Raw genomic sequence first — 16,281 nt, 5'->3', positions numbered from 1 at the left:
AAGTTAAAAGTTAGTCTTGACACACATCACTGGGCACAACACTAGTGTGAAAACTTTCCTAACAACTCCTAGGAGAAAAAAAGGTAGATGGAAATATAACCCTGAGGTGCAGAATTAAAGAAAAAAGGTACACACTTCACCCTTACTGCTCTAGAAAATGATTACCCTGAACAACAAAACAGTTAAGCCTTGTACTCCCAAACACTTCTCTCATCAAGACGGTTTTTCAGAGGCCACAGAGATGATTACCCAGGTTCTCAACACTTTTCCCCTTCCCAGTGACAGAACACATTCTTAAACTGCAATAGGCTCATGAAAGCACTCCTGAAAACTGTACAACTTTAACTAGAGACTATGAAAAAGTTGTCAGGATGAGATGAAGTGTTTAAGCATACAGGGCAGTGTAAAGAAGACCCAAAAACACCAGACACCAGGCCACAGTACCTCAGAGTGACAGCCACAGCCTTGCCCTGCCTCTCTAAGTGCCTGATGTTAATGCACTTCCTAACACCTTGCAATAGTAAACATGGTCTGATATAAGAGAGGTCCTATCTTACCTGACGTGTGGGTTATCATTAACACACTTTCTATGACACCTTCTAAGAGTGATTAAACTATAGAAAATTCAATCCAGATGAGGTTCTATCTATACAAGTTTCTCTATGGTTTGTTTATCACTAACATAGCTTACAGGCACCTTGTATAAGAGCAATTAAACTATAGATATTTCAATATACAAGAGGTCCTATCTATCTACCCTTCTATATGGCTTGTTCATTGTAAATACAGATTCTAGACACCTTAAGACAGTGATTAAATGATAGAAAATTTAATATACACAAGAATTTATCCTACCTATTAATCTCTGTTGGTTAATCACTAATACAGCTTCCAGATGGCTTCAAAGTGACTAAACATGATAATTCAAAATATACAAGACCTTATCCCTGCCTGTCTTCCTCTCTGGGTTTATCACAACATACACTTCCTAGACATCTTGTAGAGTAGGCACAGTAAACCTCACACACAAGAGGCCTTCCCATACCTCCCTTCCCTAGCAATCACTGACTCCCTTGTAATTCAGTATACACAAGACCTTATCCTACCTATACACTTCCCAGACACCCTGTAGAAAAACCATAGTAAATCTCATACACAAGAGGCCTTTCTGTACCTCCCTTCCCTACCATTCATTGATCTATTTGCACTGCCAGATCCAGGAGCTTAAGACTGGGGGAAGACAATGTACAGAGGGGGCAGTGTGGCAGGATGTGTGATTACTGAGACTATCATTAGGTGCTCTTATATACAAAGGCTGGTACTCCCTTGCTGGCTGAGAACAGATTAGTGAGCAAACTCGGAGGTGTGACTGGGGAAAATATACCATGGTTAACTGGTGTTCTCAGGGCAAGGGATTAATGGTAAAGGCTGTTACTAACTTACAGAGTGGGGAGTTCAATATTTCTTGTCCTATGGGAGGCAGGTGGCACAGACAAGTACTAGGACCTGTGCAAACTAGTGTAAGGTCTAGAACTAGCGATAGGAACCATAACTAGGAGCTAAAACTAGTAAATTTGACCTATGTGGCTGAAAAATCTGATGTAAATAAAGGATCTGAACTTAGGGTGTAAAACTAATAAATAAAGGATCTAGATAAAATATATAAAGGGCCTGTAACTAACTAGGAGCTGAAACTAGTAAATTTGACTGAAATGGCTGAAAAATGTGATGTAAATAAAGGATCTAGAATAAACACATAAAGGATCTGTAAACTAACTAGGAGCTGTAACTAGTAAACGTAGACCTAGTATGTGGCTAAAAAGTGCAACAAACAAAGGAAACTAATAAATAAACAATCCATAAATAACTAGGGGTCTGGTAACTTGTGAATAAACTGTCCTGGAACTAACTAGGGGCTGGGACAAATAAACTCACACCTAATATGGAGCTGAAAAATGTGACAAACAAAGAATCTAAACTAAGCAGGCTCTGGAAACTAATAAATAAACTATCTATAAATAACTAGGGTCTGGAAACTAGTAAATAAACAGTCTGGAACTAACTAGGGGCTGAAACAGGTAAACTCAGACCTAATATGGCACCAAAAACTGTGATACAATGCCAACACTAATCTGAGAGGGGCTGGAAGAGGCACAAAGCATTAGAAAAACCTAGTGAAACATTTACTGGGGTCTGGTACTAACTTGAGGGGGCTGGAAACGGTATGCTGCATTGGGGGGCTGCTGCAACGTGGTGGTGGTGGTGACGGCCGCTGGGAGGGGCCCAGGGGTGGCGGAGGCTGTGTTTACCCTCAACAACTGCAGCTGTCCATTCTCTGTTTTCACCAGTAAGTGTCCCTGCGCCCCTGGGGGAAGACCCTGCAGAGGCCCCAGGGTGATTTGCTGCAAATGATGAGGACAGGTGTTAGTAAAAAGTGGTTCTAGGATAATTCTTGTGGTAGTAATTAAGCTCTATCTCTGTAATATGCTACAATGCACACTAAAAATATTGTATGATATCTTTATAGTGTCTGCAAGAGAAAAGTGGCTAAGATTTCACACTTTGTAGCCAGTAATGTGGTATAAGGTGGCTCTTGGCAGGTTCTTGTGGTAGTAAGTTTGCCCTATCTCTGTAATATGCTACAACTCACACCAAAAACAATGTATACCTTTACAAGTGCCTGCAGCAGAGAGAGAGAGAGAGAGAGAGAGAGAGAGAGAGAGAGAGAGAGAGAGAGAGAGAGAGAGAGAGAGAGAGAGAGAGAGAGAGAGAGAGAGAGAGAGAGAGAGAGAGAGAGAGAGAGAGAGAGAGAGAGAGAGAGAGAGTGAGGAGAGAGAGAAGAGAGAGAGAGAGAGAGAGAGAGAGAGTGAGTAAAATGTATGTTAGGGCTGAGTTACTGGGAGGGGCAAGGCATTGTAGGAAAGTATATGGAAGGAAAAAGGTCTCACAAAGTCTATGGGAGGGGAAAAAAAGTCTAGCAAAATATATAGGAAGGGAATAAGAAAAATCTAGCAGTCTGTGGGAGGGAAAGAACAGTCTAGCAAAATAAGTTGGAGGGAAAAAAACCTAGCAAACTTCATGAAAGGGAAAGAAGTCATCAAGTTATGAAAAAATAAATAAATAAATAATAATAATAATAATAAAAAGTAAAAACACCCTCAAATAATATATATATATATATATATATATATATATATATATATATATATATATATATATATATATATATATATATATATATATATATGAATTTAAAAAAGTAACAAACCATTAATTAAAAGGCATTATGGGAAGCTTTCATTGACACACACACACACACACACACACACACACACACACACACACACACACACACACACACGACAACACAAATAATCAAAATAAATGCCTACTCATGATTTTTTCCCCCTTCAAAACACAATGAAATGGGAAAATAAACAGATGAAAAGTAAAATAAAATACAAACACATACATTTCATAGAGAAAAATATATAAGAATTACCACCATCACCATTATTATTTCATTAAAGCTTCTCATATCTACAATTACAACATGTCATCTGCACTGCCCAAACACAACTCCACTACAATACCATAGACAAATGTACAGTACCCAGCTTCCAAAACTATCTTCATTTATACACAAAAATTTTTAGTTCTTCTCTAAAACTATCTTTTAATCATAGACAAACATACAGTACCTAGTTGCCTTAATCTTTAACCAGACAAATGTACAGTAGCTTCCACATCTTTACAAAACCAGAGATCTACATTCTGACAAAATTGGTATTATTTGACATTTGGTGATTATGGCAGCAACAGTTGGCAGCCCTGCACACTAAGGATGGTTGCCGTATATCATGACCTGAGAAATTTGATGCTATTTTAGTGTGTGGAATATTGCATTACTTAGTCACATGTGGTCAGGCAGAAGGCTTCATAGTGTTCATTGTGCCACCCTTCGCACTTCACTTTAAAGGTAATTTTTGGGAGCAACCGTATGTGAATTACCAACACCATTATTATTACTACATTTAACCCTTTCACTGATACAGAACATTTGACCAGCACCAGAAATAATCCATGAAATTTTTATAAGCATCTACATGAAAGACGGGGATTAAAAAGGCTTCATTTTGCAATCTGTACCCAGTTTAAAGATTATAAGTGGCTGTAGAATAAATAAAGATGTCTCTGAGTGATTATCGATTAAAGAAAGATGTGCCAATTAGCATTCAAAGCACCTCCTCATCTTGAATCACATCACATTTGCACTGCCCCCAATTAGGACACTTCTCTAACACCCACACATTCCCTTAACCCTTTTAGTGGGAGACATCTTTTCTCATAATCCCTTAGCTCTTATTCTTTCCATTCTCTTTATGCCCACACTAATTATGCAATGCTGCTTAAGGTACCCAAGGACAACCTTATCTTTTCTCATAATCCCCTTAGCTCTTATTCTTTCTACTCTCTTTATGCCCACACTAATTATGCTATGCTGCTTAAGGTACACAAAGACGACTGTAGCACTGAGAGGGTTAAGACGATGGACAGTTTTGATGAGTCTGGGGCATGTGGTTTGAAGTTTGATACCCAGGTGACCCTCCCACAAGCCAATAAAAGGTTTCAAGGGGTCTGAAATTTAATACATCTCCAACAAAACATTATGGCTTGTATTTAGAAACGCTCTGCTCCCTCATCACAACAATTTTCAAACAAAACACTGCAATTTGAAAGCCATCCAGCAAAGTAAGGGAAAATAAGGATGCTAAATCAAATAATGATGATAAGGACAATAGGCTCTTTTGGTGCATTCTTATTCTGGCATGTTGCAAAGTATTACCTCCAAGTTAACTCAGTGCTGTCTATAACGTTCACTGTACACATACACCCACTCGTTCCTGCTTCGTTCTTATGCCCAGTCACAGCCACCCAGTACTCGGCGCTTGCTCAAACAAGAGGGACTGTTGCAGGGGAAAGAGAGATAAAAGAGTTCTGGGGTTGGAGAGAAAGAGGGGGTGGCTTGTTCCAGCGAATGCCCAGTACTGACTAGCTGTGACCCCTGCTACAGTGTGGGGTGAGGATGTGGGGACTAGTTGGTGCAAGCGTGCACAAGACACCTACATATCTACAGTGACATAGGAAAGGCAAGTGGAGGTCCCAATGAAGATTTCCAAATGTACAGTAACAAATAACAATAACAGCAAAAAAAAAAATTAATTATACTTTTAAAATAAATAAAAAAACAGTCAGATCAGACACATTATTTGAGTGATCTATTCCATTAATTTTACTTGTTCACTTTTACCCTCACTTATTCACATTTTGACAGAAGTGAAGTTTACAGAAGTTTCCCCCAACAAAGACTTGGCACAATGACAGCTGACATGACAGCAACATGACAACAAAGACCACCACTTAGCACCAAGGCTCTCATGGGTGTCTTTCTCTACTGGTGGTGCAGGAACCTTGTTAAACTATCACCAGTCTCGAAAACACTTAGAAACCCAAATAACTTCCACTAGAACCTGTTAAACTTGAGAACCACAAAAAAACACCCTTAAAACCTAAAAAAAAAAAATCCAGAACCTGTCAAAAATGCCTCAAAATACTGCCCTTGTCTCCCATTGGTACTCTATGAAGGTAAGTAACCCCAATAAAGAAAGACTACCTATAAGGACAGCTGGGTAGAGGTGTGGGTCAGTTAGAGTACAATGTCAGTGTTAAGATGCCACAGGTGAGCCTAAGATGTGCTGAACCAAAGCAATGTGTATGCCATCTGTCAGATTAGTGCCGAGAGAGAGAGAGAGAGATAGAGAGAGAGAGAGAGAGAGAGAGAGAGAGAGAGAGAGAGAGAGAGAGAGAGAGAGAGAGAGAGAGAGAGAGAGAGAGAGAGAGAGAGAGAGAGAGAGAGGCCAGCACAGGTATAGCACTTTTCAAGGTACACCTGGAGATTAACTACACACCTGAGCTTAACTATCATTTACCCAACATAAACATTACTTAACAGGGAAATCCCACTTATTTGTTCCTAATCTACACCAAGTAATGATAATAACAACACTTAATAATAAGTAAATAAATCAGTAATAATAAGTGCCACATAACATACTGATATAAGACTAAGGAAAAATATCATTGATGGATATATGGGAACTTTAAATAATGACTAACTCCACCCTGCTTTCCATTAATGTATCCATGCTCTAATTCTCACTCTCCTCCCACCACTCTCTCTCACACTCCAGTACTGCCCCACATTCATTCCTATCCACACACACACTATGCTTTCTTTCCCTTCTCATCACTCCCTCGTATTCTATTCACATTCATGAACATCTTAACACAATGCAAGAAAATAATGGAAGCTGCAAGAAGCCACCAGGCCTACAGATGGTAGTCCCTGTATAATGCATGCCTGGCTACTTCCATCTGTCATTCTCATTCAGAAATTTGTCTAATCTTCATTTTATATTTTACGAGTCAGCACTAACAACCTGGTTACCGAGCGTATTCTATTGATCCATCACTATTTAAGTACCAGTTCCTTCCGATCTACCTTTATCAAGCTCAAAGCCAGTATTTTTTGACAACACACTGCAACAATTCACTACACAGGTGTCCTTCAGACCTCACTTTCACACATATGCAATAACAATACCTAAATTTACAAGTTTCTTCAGTGATTTACAATAACTTGAATCGTTTCTTGCGTCCAAGGTAATCATTGCTTCGTCCCTCGTCAATAAGCAACATCAAGGAGTAAACCCAGCGAGTGAACTAATAAGCGACACATGCCTCATAAACAATCGAGGGTTCACTACACAGGAAACTTGAGAAGCCTGCAATGTGAACCTCTAAGAGTACAGGAGAGCTAAGCCTGACTCGTCACCACAGCCTGCAAGCCAAGTGTTACAGGGGCACACCCACACCACGGTGGGCCTTGCACCACACTGCTGGGATGCACACATCCTGGAAGGGAAGCAGTGTTATGATGCATTATTGTGTCTAACATTAGTGAAGTCTGTACACTGCCCCAGCCCACAGTGCCTCCACACAGCCCATGCCTCCCCATCCACAGCACAGGCTGGCCTGTTGCTGTGCCACTGGCCAGGCTGGGTCAGACCATGTTGCCCAATGGCATCCAGCCTGCCAGTGATGATGCCATAGCCAGGGGCCTCATCACCCCACAGGGCAGGGCAGGCCAATGTTGTGCTGCAACAGGAGTGCCCCCGCCTGGCTGGCGGACACCCAGGGGGCAGCTGGAGTGTGTGGACCAGGGCAGTGCCAGGGTAGGCAAGGCACTCACCCCGGGCTGGCCAGGCCTGATGCCGGCGGGCAGGACCTGCGCCTGGTTGAGGATCATGCGCGGCGTGATGGTGGTGCCCTGCGTGGTCTTGATGGTCTGGCCGGGCCGCATGTTGAGAATCTGCATGCTCTGCGGCAGGGGCACCGCCCCCGCCTGCCCGCTGGACGGCACGGCGGTCACGGTGCCGGGCTTGGACATGATCACCGCCGCTTGCCCCGCCGCCGTCACCACCTTGGTAAGCCCCTTCAGGGCCAGCTGGCTCTGCAGGCTCCCCTGGGGCGCCGCGCCCGTGCCCGCCCCGCTCACGCCCCCCGTTCACCACCTGCGTGCCTTGGGCGCCTGTCATGGGCGTGGGGACCACCCCATAGACCGGCCTGCCGCCCGCGGCGCCCTTGCTGCTGCCTGCCTGCTGCTGCTGCTGCTCGCCGCCCGCCTGCAGGGCGGCTCCCCCCTGCAGCCCCCCCGCGGCCCCCGCGCCCTGGCCGCCACCAGCCTGCACGGCGCCCACGCCAGACACCACCACCTTCCCCCCGCTCACCGCCGGGCCTCTGACCCCTATTTTACCGCAGTTTGTTCTGCCTTCCACTAGCACCGCGGCATTGTTACTTATCCCGCCATTGGCACTGCCGTTCAGTGGTTGGTGTGCCGCGGTCTTGGCTGCGGCGGCCCGCGGGGTGTCCAGGGGCCCGACAATGGCGGCGACGGCACTCGGATCAACGTCTGCACACAACACCTCGTCCAGGCTGTTACTGGCCGCCATCTTAATGGTCCCAGCCTCGCCAGCACACTGAACTGCGCACGCGCGTGCACCGCTGACGTCACGCTCCCGGCATGCCCCGCCGCGTTCAAACCCCTGACAGCTGCCGCGCGCCCCGCGCATCGCCCCTGTGGCCGCCCCGCCAGGCCCCGCCGAGGCTGCCGCTGCTGCTGCTGCTGCCACTGTCGGGGCTGCCGGGCCCTGCTGGCTGGCCACTGACATTACTGCCGGCCTGGCCGCGGCAGTGCAGCAGGCGGCGCACGCCCCGCCACACGCGTGCCGCCCGCCAGTCACTACGCAGCTGGCGAGGCGAGGCGAGGTGGCGGCGCCGCGCCCGCCACCCTACTGACGACGCCGCCGCCGCAGCCCTCGCCGGTGCCTGTACAGTGCCGTGGCCTGACACACACGCCAGTGATGCAGCCTGGCCAGCCACGCCCCTCCAACATCCGCCACACTGCCCTGCCATCACCATACTCGCCATGCCGTGGCGTCCCCACCACCACCACTACTACCGCCGCCACCCACGCACACGCACCCCGCCGCCGCCCTCCCTGACCTACTTCCCCACAACTACACCACGGGATGAAATAAAAACTCTCTATATACATACATTTATAGAAAAATCCTCCTCGATACATTTCTATATGTACAGTCACACATACAGCCTTGTTTACCTTCATAACATGATAAACACGTCACACAGACAGAAATGCTCCACAGCAGTTCTGAGAAGCGGGGGAAAACCAGCTATCTTTAAAACTACTATTACACAAAGAGAGAGAGTCAACAGCCGCCTCCCCCCCCCTCAGGTGGCGCTGAAGCCCTGTCCCCCCACCAGGGTGACAGATGAGGGGTCGAAGGGCCGCCCCTGGAAAGGCGAGCCCTCCGCCGTCCATGCCTCCCGCAACACAGACTCCATCCGCTGCGGAGAGACAAGAGACTCGATTAGGGGACAGTTGGGAACACTGATAACACCCACAGGCCAGCTCACACCAAGCTGGCGGGGTGCGCTACACTATGCCGTGACATAATAACGATGATTAATATAAATGTCGCTTTGAAATGTTATATACACGTTAAATTATTATAAATGTGTCGCTTTAAGTTATGTACACTGGCGGCACGTGACAATGTCGGTACTTTTGTTTGGTTATGTTAAAACGTTCTAATATTATGTATTTTGGTGGTACTTCTTTGGTAATACAATGATATAACCTGTGCGTCAATACATCCATGAAATATCTGCACCCACTAATGCTATAACACTTTCATCCTTACAATGTATAATGTATTGAAGGTTACAATATATAGAACACTTAAATAAAAAGAACTGCCAATACTGATTAAGTCATAAGGGGCTTGTTAAATTAAGAACTTGTCATTGCATGTCATCCCCCGCTTTTTTTTTTTTTTTTTTTTTTTTTCACAAGCACTCGGCTTTGATCTACAAGCCATTCATCCCTTAACCCATGCCTCACCCATCCCACACCAGTGCCAGCTATCTTTCACAAGCCTCGGCACCTCACCATTTACTCCTCTCTATCACACAAGTACCCAGCTGTCTTTCACAACCCCTTCTCGCCAATAACACTTTATTTTACTGTCCTATAAACATTTTGCTTATTTTCCTCTTTAACTAATGTCGCTAATTCATACAACTCATTCCAATACACCAAAAGATACAACTTCTCACATTTGCTGCACTATTTCTTACTAAATTATTATTATTATTATTTTTTTTTTTTTACCATTTTGACTATTAAACACTACTAGTTTTCCTCCCAAACTCATCCTCCAATATACGCAAATAAAAAAAGCTCCATACATTCACTGCAGTAATCCTAACCAATCCATTACTTTTTTTCTCTTTTAACATTGTCCACTCAACACTCACTAGTTTTCCTCTCTAACCAATAGTAATACCACCACCACCACTACCAATGCCATCACCTATTTCACAGCAGCACAGGCACCTTTCTAGTCTCCCCTCTCCACCTCCACCAGTCCACCACCCCAGCAAGTCTTCTGCATCACTTCTGTCAGTTTTGTGTCTGTCCCTGCATGTTTTTATTACCCTTAGGTTTGTCATTCTGCAAGTCTAATTGCCTGTCTATTAAATATTCAATGTATGGTGTATCTAGTTCATGTCTAGTCGTCTTAACACTCCTATTAGAACACAAGAAAGTAAGTGATGGTTTATATATACATTTGTGGAGTAAATAAATACACCACATACACTTCAGTTATACTAAACATGACCAAGCTAGCCCCATTTATCTTTCTCATCTCTTACTCAACACATACTCTCTCTCTTTCTCTTGTTTATTACTAATTCCTGTCTCACTCCCTCCTGTCTATCTCTATCTCTCACTGCACACTCTCATACAATCTTTCTCCCTCCTTGCTCTTCTCTCTCTTATTTAACACTAATTCCTGTTTCACTCCCTCCTGTCTCTCTTTCTCATCTCTCGTTACATACACACACGCACACCTACATACATACACACTCTTTCTCCCTCCTTGCTCTTCCTGCTCTTGTTTAACACTAATCCCTGTCTCACTCATTTCTCACCCCACACACACACACACACACACACACACTCTCTCTCTCTCTCTTGTTTTACACCAATTCCTGTTACACTTCCTCCTTCAGGCCCCCGTGCCCTCACCAGCTGGTCCGAGGTCGGCTTCCCCTGGTCCTTCTGCCACCTGCTCCACATCAGTTCCTGTATCTTACTCCTGTCCTCCTCTGGCAGTGACCCATACTCCCTCTCGGCACTGATCTTCTGCAGGTCAATCGGGTCGTGTTGGATCAGGAGACGGTTCCACCAACGCTCCTCACTCTTCTCCAGGTGGATCTGGTTTAAAGGGTTTTTGTGGTGTTAGATCCACTTGTTAGACATGTGGAGCTTGAGTTGTCTGGTTCAAGGGATTTTTGTGGTATTATGTCCACTTTCCTGACATGCGGGGATGGAATTGTCTGGTTTTCAGAGTTTTTTTTGGCATTAGGTATAAGAGGGGCACTAGAGAGAGAGAGAGAGAGAGAGAGAGAGAGAGAGAGAGAGAGAGAGAGAGAGAGAGAGAGAGAGAGAGAGAGAGAGAGAGAGAGAGAGAGAGAGAGAGAGAGAGAGAGAGAGAAAGGCCCACTCAGATGTCACTCCCTACAGAATAATGAAAAGGATCATCAAAATTGGAGAATGAATGGATTACTGCATGTTTTTATAAAGGGACTGCCATGTGTCGATCTGCTGCTGCCTTCTAGCTTCCCTTAGGTTCTTATTCTCTCATTTTCTTTAAACATTCCATAATGATCAGGTAATCAGGTAACGTTGAGTCAGAGAGCTATAGAAGATTAGACAAATGTATGGATGGGGATGATAGGTGGAAATAGGCAGGCTTGTTTTACTCAGGGTCTGCCATGTGTAAGTCTAATGGGTTCTTCATCTTTCTTTATTTTCTTTCGCTCTTTCTTATGCAAAATGGTTAGATATTCTCTGTGTGTTGTAGGAAACAGCATTGATGATCCACTGAAGGTTCTGACTTGCATCACAGGAATACATGAAAAACTTAACCATACAAAACAAGCCAGTGTCAGCCCAAAAGAACACACATTTATATGCAACACCTCACAGTACAAGAAGCAACAAAATCTAAATAAGTGTCGACAAGAAAAACGAAGGGAAATAAGGTAATAGATTTAGCAATTTTTAGCCAGAGATGATTGTGAACCAAGAAAAAGACCCCAGAATGGTTAGTAATTAAAAAACACTATGCCAGATTGGAGGAAAAGTGTTGAGAGAATGTAGTGTTGTGGTGGTTGTGGCCTAAAAATAAGTGATGTTGACTGTGCAGCAAAGGGAAGCACCTCAGAATAGTTAGCAATAAGGAAACACCACACCAAATTAAAGAGAGAGTGTTATGAGTACTTGGTGTTGTGGTGGTGGTGGTGGTGACAGCACTAAGAGTAAGTGGTGCTGACTGTGAAGCAAGAAGGAAGGTGGTGATAATCCTGAGAATATGTGGTGTTAATTGGGGAGGAACACAGCATACCGCCACATGTTCTCCAGACACCAGAGACCACAGACACTCCTCGGCCCTCACAGGATGCGCCAGGGTGCCGTCCAGCAGGGTGTGCCAGGCCGACCCTCCCCCATCCTGCACCGACACTGCCAGGCTGCTCTGCTTCACTGCCACCCTGACCTGTGCAGTGATGGACAGTGATGGTTTAGTTAATGACCACAGCAATGAATACAATAATAATCAGTCTGTGTACTATTATTTCTATTATTATTATTTTCATTTTTTTGGGGTATTACTGCTGTACTGTGTGTGTATGTATATGTATGGATGTGATAGTATTTGTATGTATATCATTACCATCACTAGTTGTAAAGAGATTATCATATACTCTTCCTCATGCACACAGACACACACAGGCATTCTACATCTATCCATCAACCCACCAATCCCACCTTACCTGCTTGCCGCGCGTCACACCAGAGGGCACCACCACCTGCACCTCCAGGTCATCTATGCTCTGGGTCCATGCAAGGCCATCCAGCACCGCCCCGTTGGTGGTGTCCAGGTACCCACAGCTGCCGGCTTTGGTTCCTGTGCCTTCCCTGCAGGATAATGTGTGTGTCAGCAAACTCATGATATATGTATATTTTTGTTAAGTGTCAAGATCAGCAAAGGGTAAAAAAGTAGAGGAAAAGTTTAAATAAAGTACAGTTGGCTCAAAGAACGTCAGTACACATTGTGGCAAGCTGAGGGCGATGCCTGGCATAGCCTAACAATGCAGTGGGAAATGTCCCCAGGTTTAGGGTAATAGGGAAGGAGAAGCTGTTGGTAACACTGCCCAAGAAACACATAACAAGTTTCTCTCTCAAGCAGCACTGCCAACACTTTCCCTATCCCTATTACCCTAAGCCTTGGGATGTTTCCTGCTGTGTTGCGTGGTGATGCCAGATGTTGCCCTCACCTCAACATGACGTGTACCAAAATTAATGAAGCCAACTGTACATAAAATAGCTGTTATTACTAATTCAATCTAATTTAGAGCAAGTTTCTTACTTATATTGTACAAAAAAAGTCAAACAGAGCACATATTATCATTATTATCATGATCTTGATATAAAGTAAATTTCTGATTTGTATTATACAAGAATATTAGATAAAGTACTCACATAAGAATATAAGAAAATATGGGAAGGTGAAAGAAACCTTCAGGTGCTCTCTGTACTTACTATCACTATTATAAAAAAACCCCAACATAATTCAAAGCATTTCTTATTTGTATTGTACACTAAACTAAAGAACAGACTAAACAAAGTACACCATCATTCTTATCATCATAACAGCCACTACCTTTGACATAACTCACAATACCCACTCCCTGCCCTCCAATACTCACTGCCTGTGTGGGGATGAGGGCTGGCCGGGGCTGGTGGAGTGGAGTGGGCTGCTTCCTGATGTGCTGCCCTCCTCCGCTCCCTCTGTGTGGTTGCTGGTGCTGACCACCTCTTCCACTACTGCCTCTGGGACACCCTCTCTCTCACTGCAGACGTTACAAGCATTAGGGATGTCTATTAGTATTATATGTCAAATTAATTTAAAGACGGAACATTAAGAGCTTGACTCAATCCTGTTAAAAATACAACTTGGTAAGAAAAACTAAGCAAGAACAGACACAAACAGACAGATAGAAAGATGGATACGGACAGACAGACAGATGGATAGGTTGATAGATAGATAGATAGAAAGCTAGGAAGTTATAGGTAGGTATGTAATTTGTGAGTATAAAGAAAAAGTAAAAATGCTGAAAGCCTGAAAAGAAAATAATGATAAAATGTTGAATTTGAAGGAAGGAAAAGGATTTTCTTTTTTTTTTGTGGGGGGAGGATTAAAAAGAACACACACACACACACACACACAGACAGACAGAGGACCCACCTAAGCATGACCTTCTGCAGCTCCTCCTCTGCCCGCTGCTCCTGGTACTGTTGTCTCCACCGGCAGAAGGACTGACTTACCAGGTGCTGCCCAGCGATGTGTCCACCACCACCACCACCGCTGCCAAACACCTCCTCCCTGTGGAGTGTTGGGGATATTCAGTGATGTGACAAATTGTGTGTGTTATGACTGAACACATACACACACACAGCAAGAAACTGAACAGGAAAAGAGGAGACAAAGATGAAGTTTATATATATATATATATATATATATATATATATATATATATATATATATATATATATATATATATATATATATATATATATATATATATATATATATATATATAATTTTTCAAATTTTTTTTTTCACAGAGCATCATAGGAATCCATTATCTTAAGAGTGACACACACACACACACACACACACACACCAAGAAACTAAATAAGGCAATACGATACATGGATGAACAAAATTATTATTATTTTTTAGAGACCATCATAAAAAAAAAAACAATAACTGAGAAAACAGCGCACAAACACACACGCACAACCACCACCACTGACACACAAGAACAAGGTCAGAAATAAGGAGAAAACATGAACTCTGCTTATCTTACGGACACCGCCGAGAGAGAAACCCGAAGACAGCATTCAGGAAGCCCCGCACATCATTGCCTTCCTGCTCCATTATCTCACCAAGGGCGGCGTCATGGCGCCCCTGAGGCTGGGTGTCCGGGCCCATGGTGGCAGTGGAGACCCCAGCTCGACGTGGAGTGGTGGGGAAGGCACAGAAGGCCGGCAAAGGAATGGTACTGACCCGCCTCCTCTTCGCAGCCTCCTTTGTTTTGGTTTGTTCTCTTCGTCAGGAATCAAGGGGGGACTTCAAGGTTTACTACTACTACTACTACTACTACTACTACTACTACTACTACTACTGCTGCTGCTGCTGCTGCTGCTACTATTACTTCTACTATGACTACTATTGATAACACTATTTCTCTCCTTCTCTTCCTTCACCTCTTTTTTTTCATCCTAGCGTGGGTATTTGGCTCTTTTTTTTCTATTTTTGTTAATTTTGATTTTATTTATTTTATTTTTAAATTGTATTTTTATATTTTCTCTATTATTCAATTTTCTATTTATTCATCTATTATCTCTCTCTCTCTCTCTCTCTCTCTCTCTCTCTCTCTCTCTCTCTCTCTCTCTCTCTCTCTCTCTCTCTCTCTCTCTCTCTATATATATATATATGTACGAGTATATATATATATATATATATATATATATATATATATATATATATATATATATATATATATATATATATATATATATATATATATATATATATATATATATATATATATATATATATATATATATATTCTTTCACACACACACACACTACATTCATACATGGGTCCTAATCCTAACGCAAAACTATTGTCCTTTGTCAGGACAAGAGAAAGGGAGCGGCAACGAAAGCTATGTAGCATTACTATGTATTATGTGTGTATGTAAACCTCCTCCTCCTCCTCCTCCTCCTCCTCCTACTACTACTACTACTACTGCTACTTACATGGTACTTTAATATATCACTTCTATTATTACTACAACTACTATTCATAATGTCACATATATAACCACTGGTGCTGTTATGTGTGATTAAGTCCTCCCTTATTTTTATGCCTTATTCAAATTAATACAAATAGATTTCAGTCAATAGTAAATCTTCAGGCTTAAGGGTTTCAAATTATGACATTTTTGTGGAGTCCCCCTCACTGCCTTCGTGATAAAAGTCTACGGTGAACGGGTGCCAATTTTCACATAGCGGTAATTCCCCGAAATACTGCCTGCCAAGATTATATAAGACTTGAGGCGCAGAAAAGAGAGAGAGAGAGAGAGAGAGAGAGAGAGAGAGAGAGAGAGAGAGAGAGAGAGAGAGAGAGAGAGAGAGAGAGACTCAGTAATCACGTTGTTAGTTTTGTCATTACAGAGCTTTAAAGAAGATTAGACAAATTTATGAATGAAGATGACAGGTGGAAAGAGGAATGCATGTTTTGAACAGAAACTGCCACGTGTAGGCCTGATGGCTTCCTTCACCAACCTTTGTCCTCTTATGCTCTCTCTCTCTCTCTCTCTCTCTCTCTCTCTCTCTCTCTCTACACGCATTCCTTTGCACCCTAGCTGTCGTTCTGCTGGCTCCTTGACAACCAGTTACATCTCTCAAAGCACCGCTACGCCCGCCACGTGTG

The 16,281-nt window shown here is 43.3% G+C and overlaps 2 protein-coding genes across 6 annotated transcripts in view; both read right to left on the bottom strand.

Moving 5' to 3' along the window:
* Positions 1–7,660, bottom strand: part of LOC135094089 (transcription initiation factor TFIID subunit 4-like) — a 31,119-nt gene extending 23,459 nt beyond the window's left edge. For 3 of the 4 annotated variants that reach the window (XM_063993864.1, XM_063993865.1, XM_063993866.1), the window contains exons 1-2: positions 7,313–7,660; positions 2,205–2,402 (exon numbers count right to left, since the gene is read on the bottom strand). In XM_063993864.1, coding sequence (XP_063849934.1) covers positions 2,205–2,402; positions 7,313–7,510 — 396 coding nt within the window. In that variant the 5' untranslated portion in view covers positions 7,511–7,660. Of the gene's footprint in view, positions 1–2,204; positions 2,403–7,312 lie in introns of those variants that run through there. The other variant, XM_063993867.1, reaches the window with a different exon arrangement.
* Positions 7,661–8,668: 1,008 nt separating this feature from the next.
* LOC135094090 (nudC domain-containing protein 3-like) lies at positions 8,669–14,928 on the bottom strand. Of its 2 annotated transcripts, none has more exons than XM_063993868.1 (7): positions 14,647–14,928; positions 14,022–14,159; positions 13,483–13,626; positions 12,547–12,691; positions 12,120–12,269; positions 10,739–10,927; positions 8,669–8,991 (listed from the first exon to the last, which is right to left on the bottom strand). In XM_063993868.1, exons 1-7 carry the CDS (start codon positions 14,769–14,771, stop codon positions 8,875–8,877), a joined length of 1,008 nt encoding a protein of 335 aa, XP_063849938.1. In that variant the 5' UTR covers positions 14,772–14,928; the 3' UTR covers positions 8,669–8,874. The 2 variants fall into 2 exon arrangements, with proteins under 2 accessions (XP_063849938.1, XP_063849939.1); XM_063993869.1 differs by having other exon boundaries at positions 14,726–14,883.
* Between the last annotated feature and the right edge of the window lie 1,353 nt (positions 14,929–16,281).

This window comes from Scylla paramamosain, chromosome 44 (assembly GCF_035594125.1).
Source record: "Scylla paramamosain isolate STU-SP2022 chromosome 44, ASM3559412v1, whole genome shotgun sequence".
NCBI lineage: Eukaryota > Metazoa > Arthropoda > Malacostraca > Decapoda > Portunidae > Scylla > Scylla paramamosain.
The sequence above is the reverse complement of the archived record's forward strand: the minus strand, read 5'-3'. Positions and strand labels throughout refer to the sequence as shown.

Coding starts and splice junctions, on each gene's coding strand:
- LOC135094090 (XM_063993868.1), bottom strand. CDS start 14,771: ATGGGCCCGGACACCCAGCCTCAGGGGCGCCATGACGCCGCCCTTGGT. Junction 14,160..14,646: donor TTTCTCTCTCGGCGGTGTCC/GTAAGATAAGCA, acceptor AACACTCCACAG/GGAGGAGGTGTTTGGCAGCG. Junction 10,928..12,119: donor TGTCTGGAGAACATGTGGCG/GTATGCTGTGTT, acceptor CCTTTAAACCAG/ATCCACCTGGAGAAGAGTGA.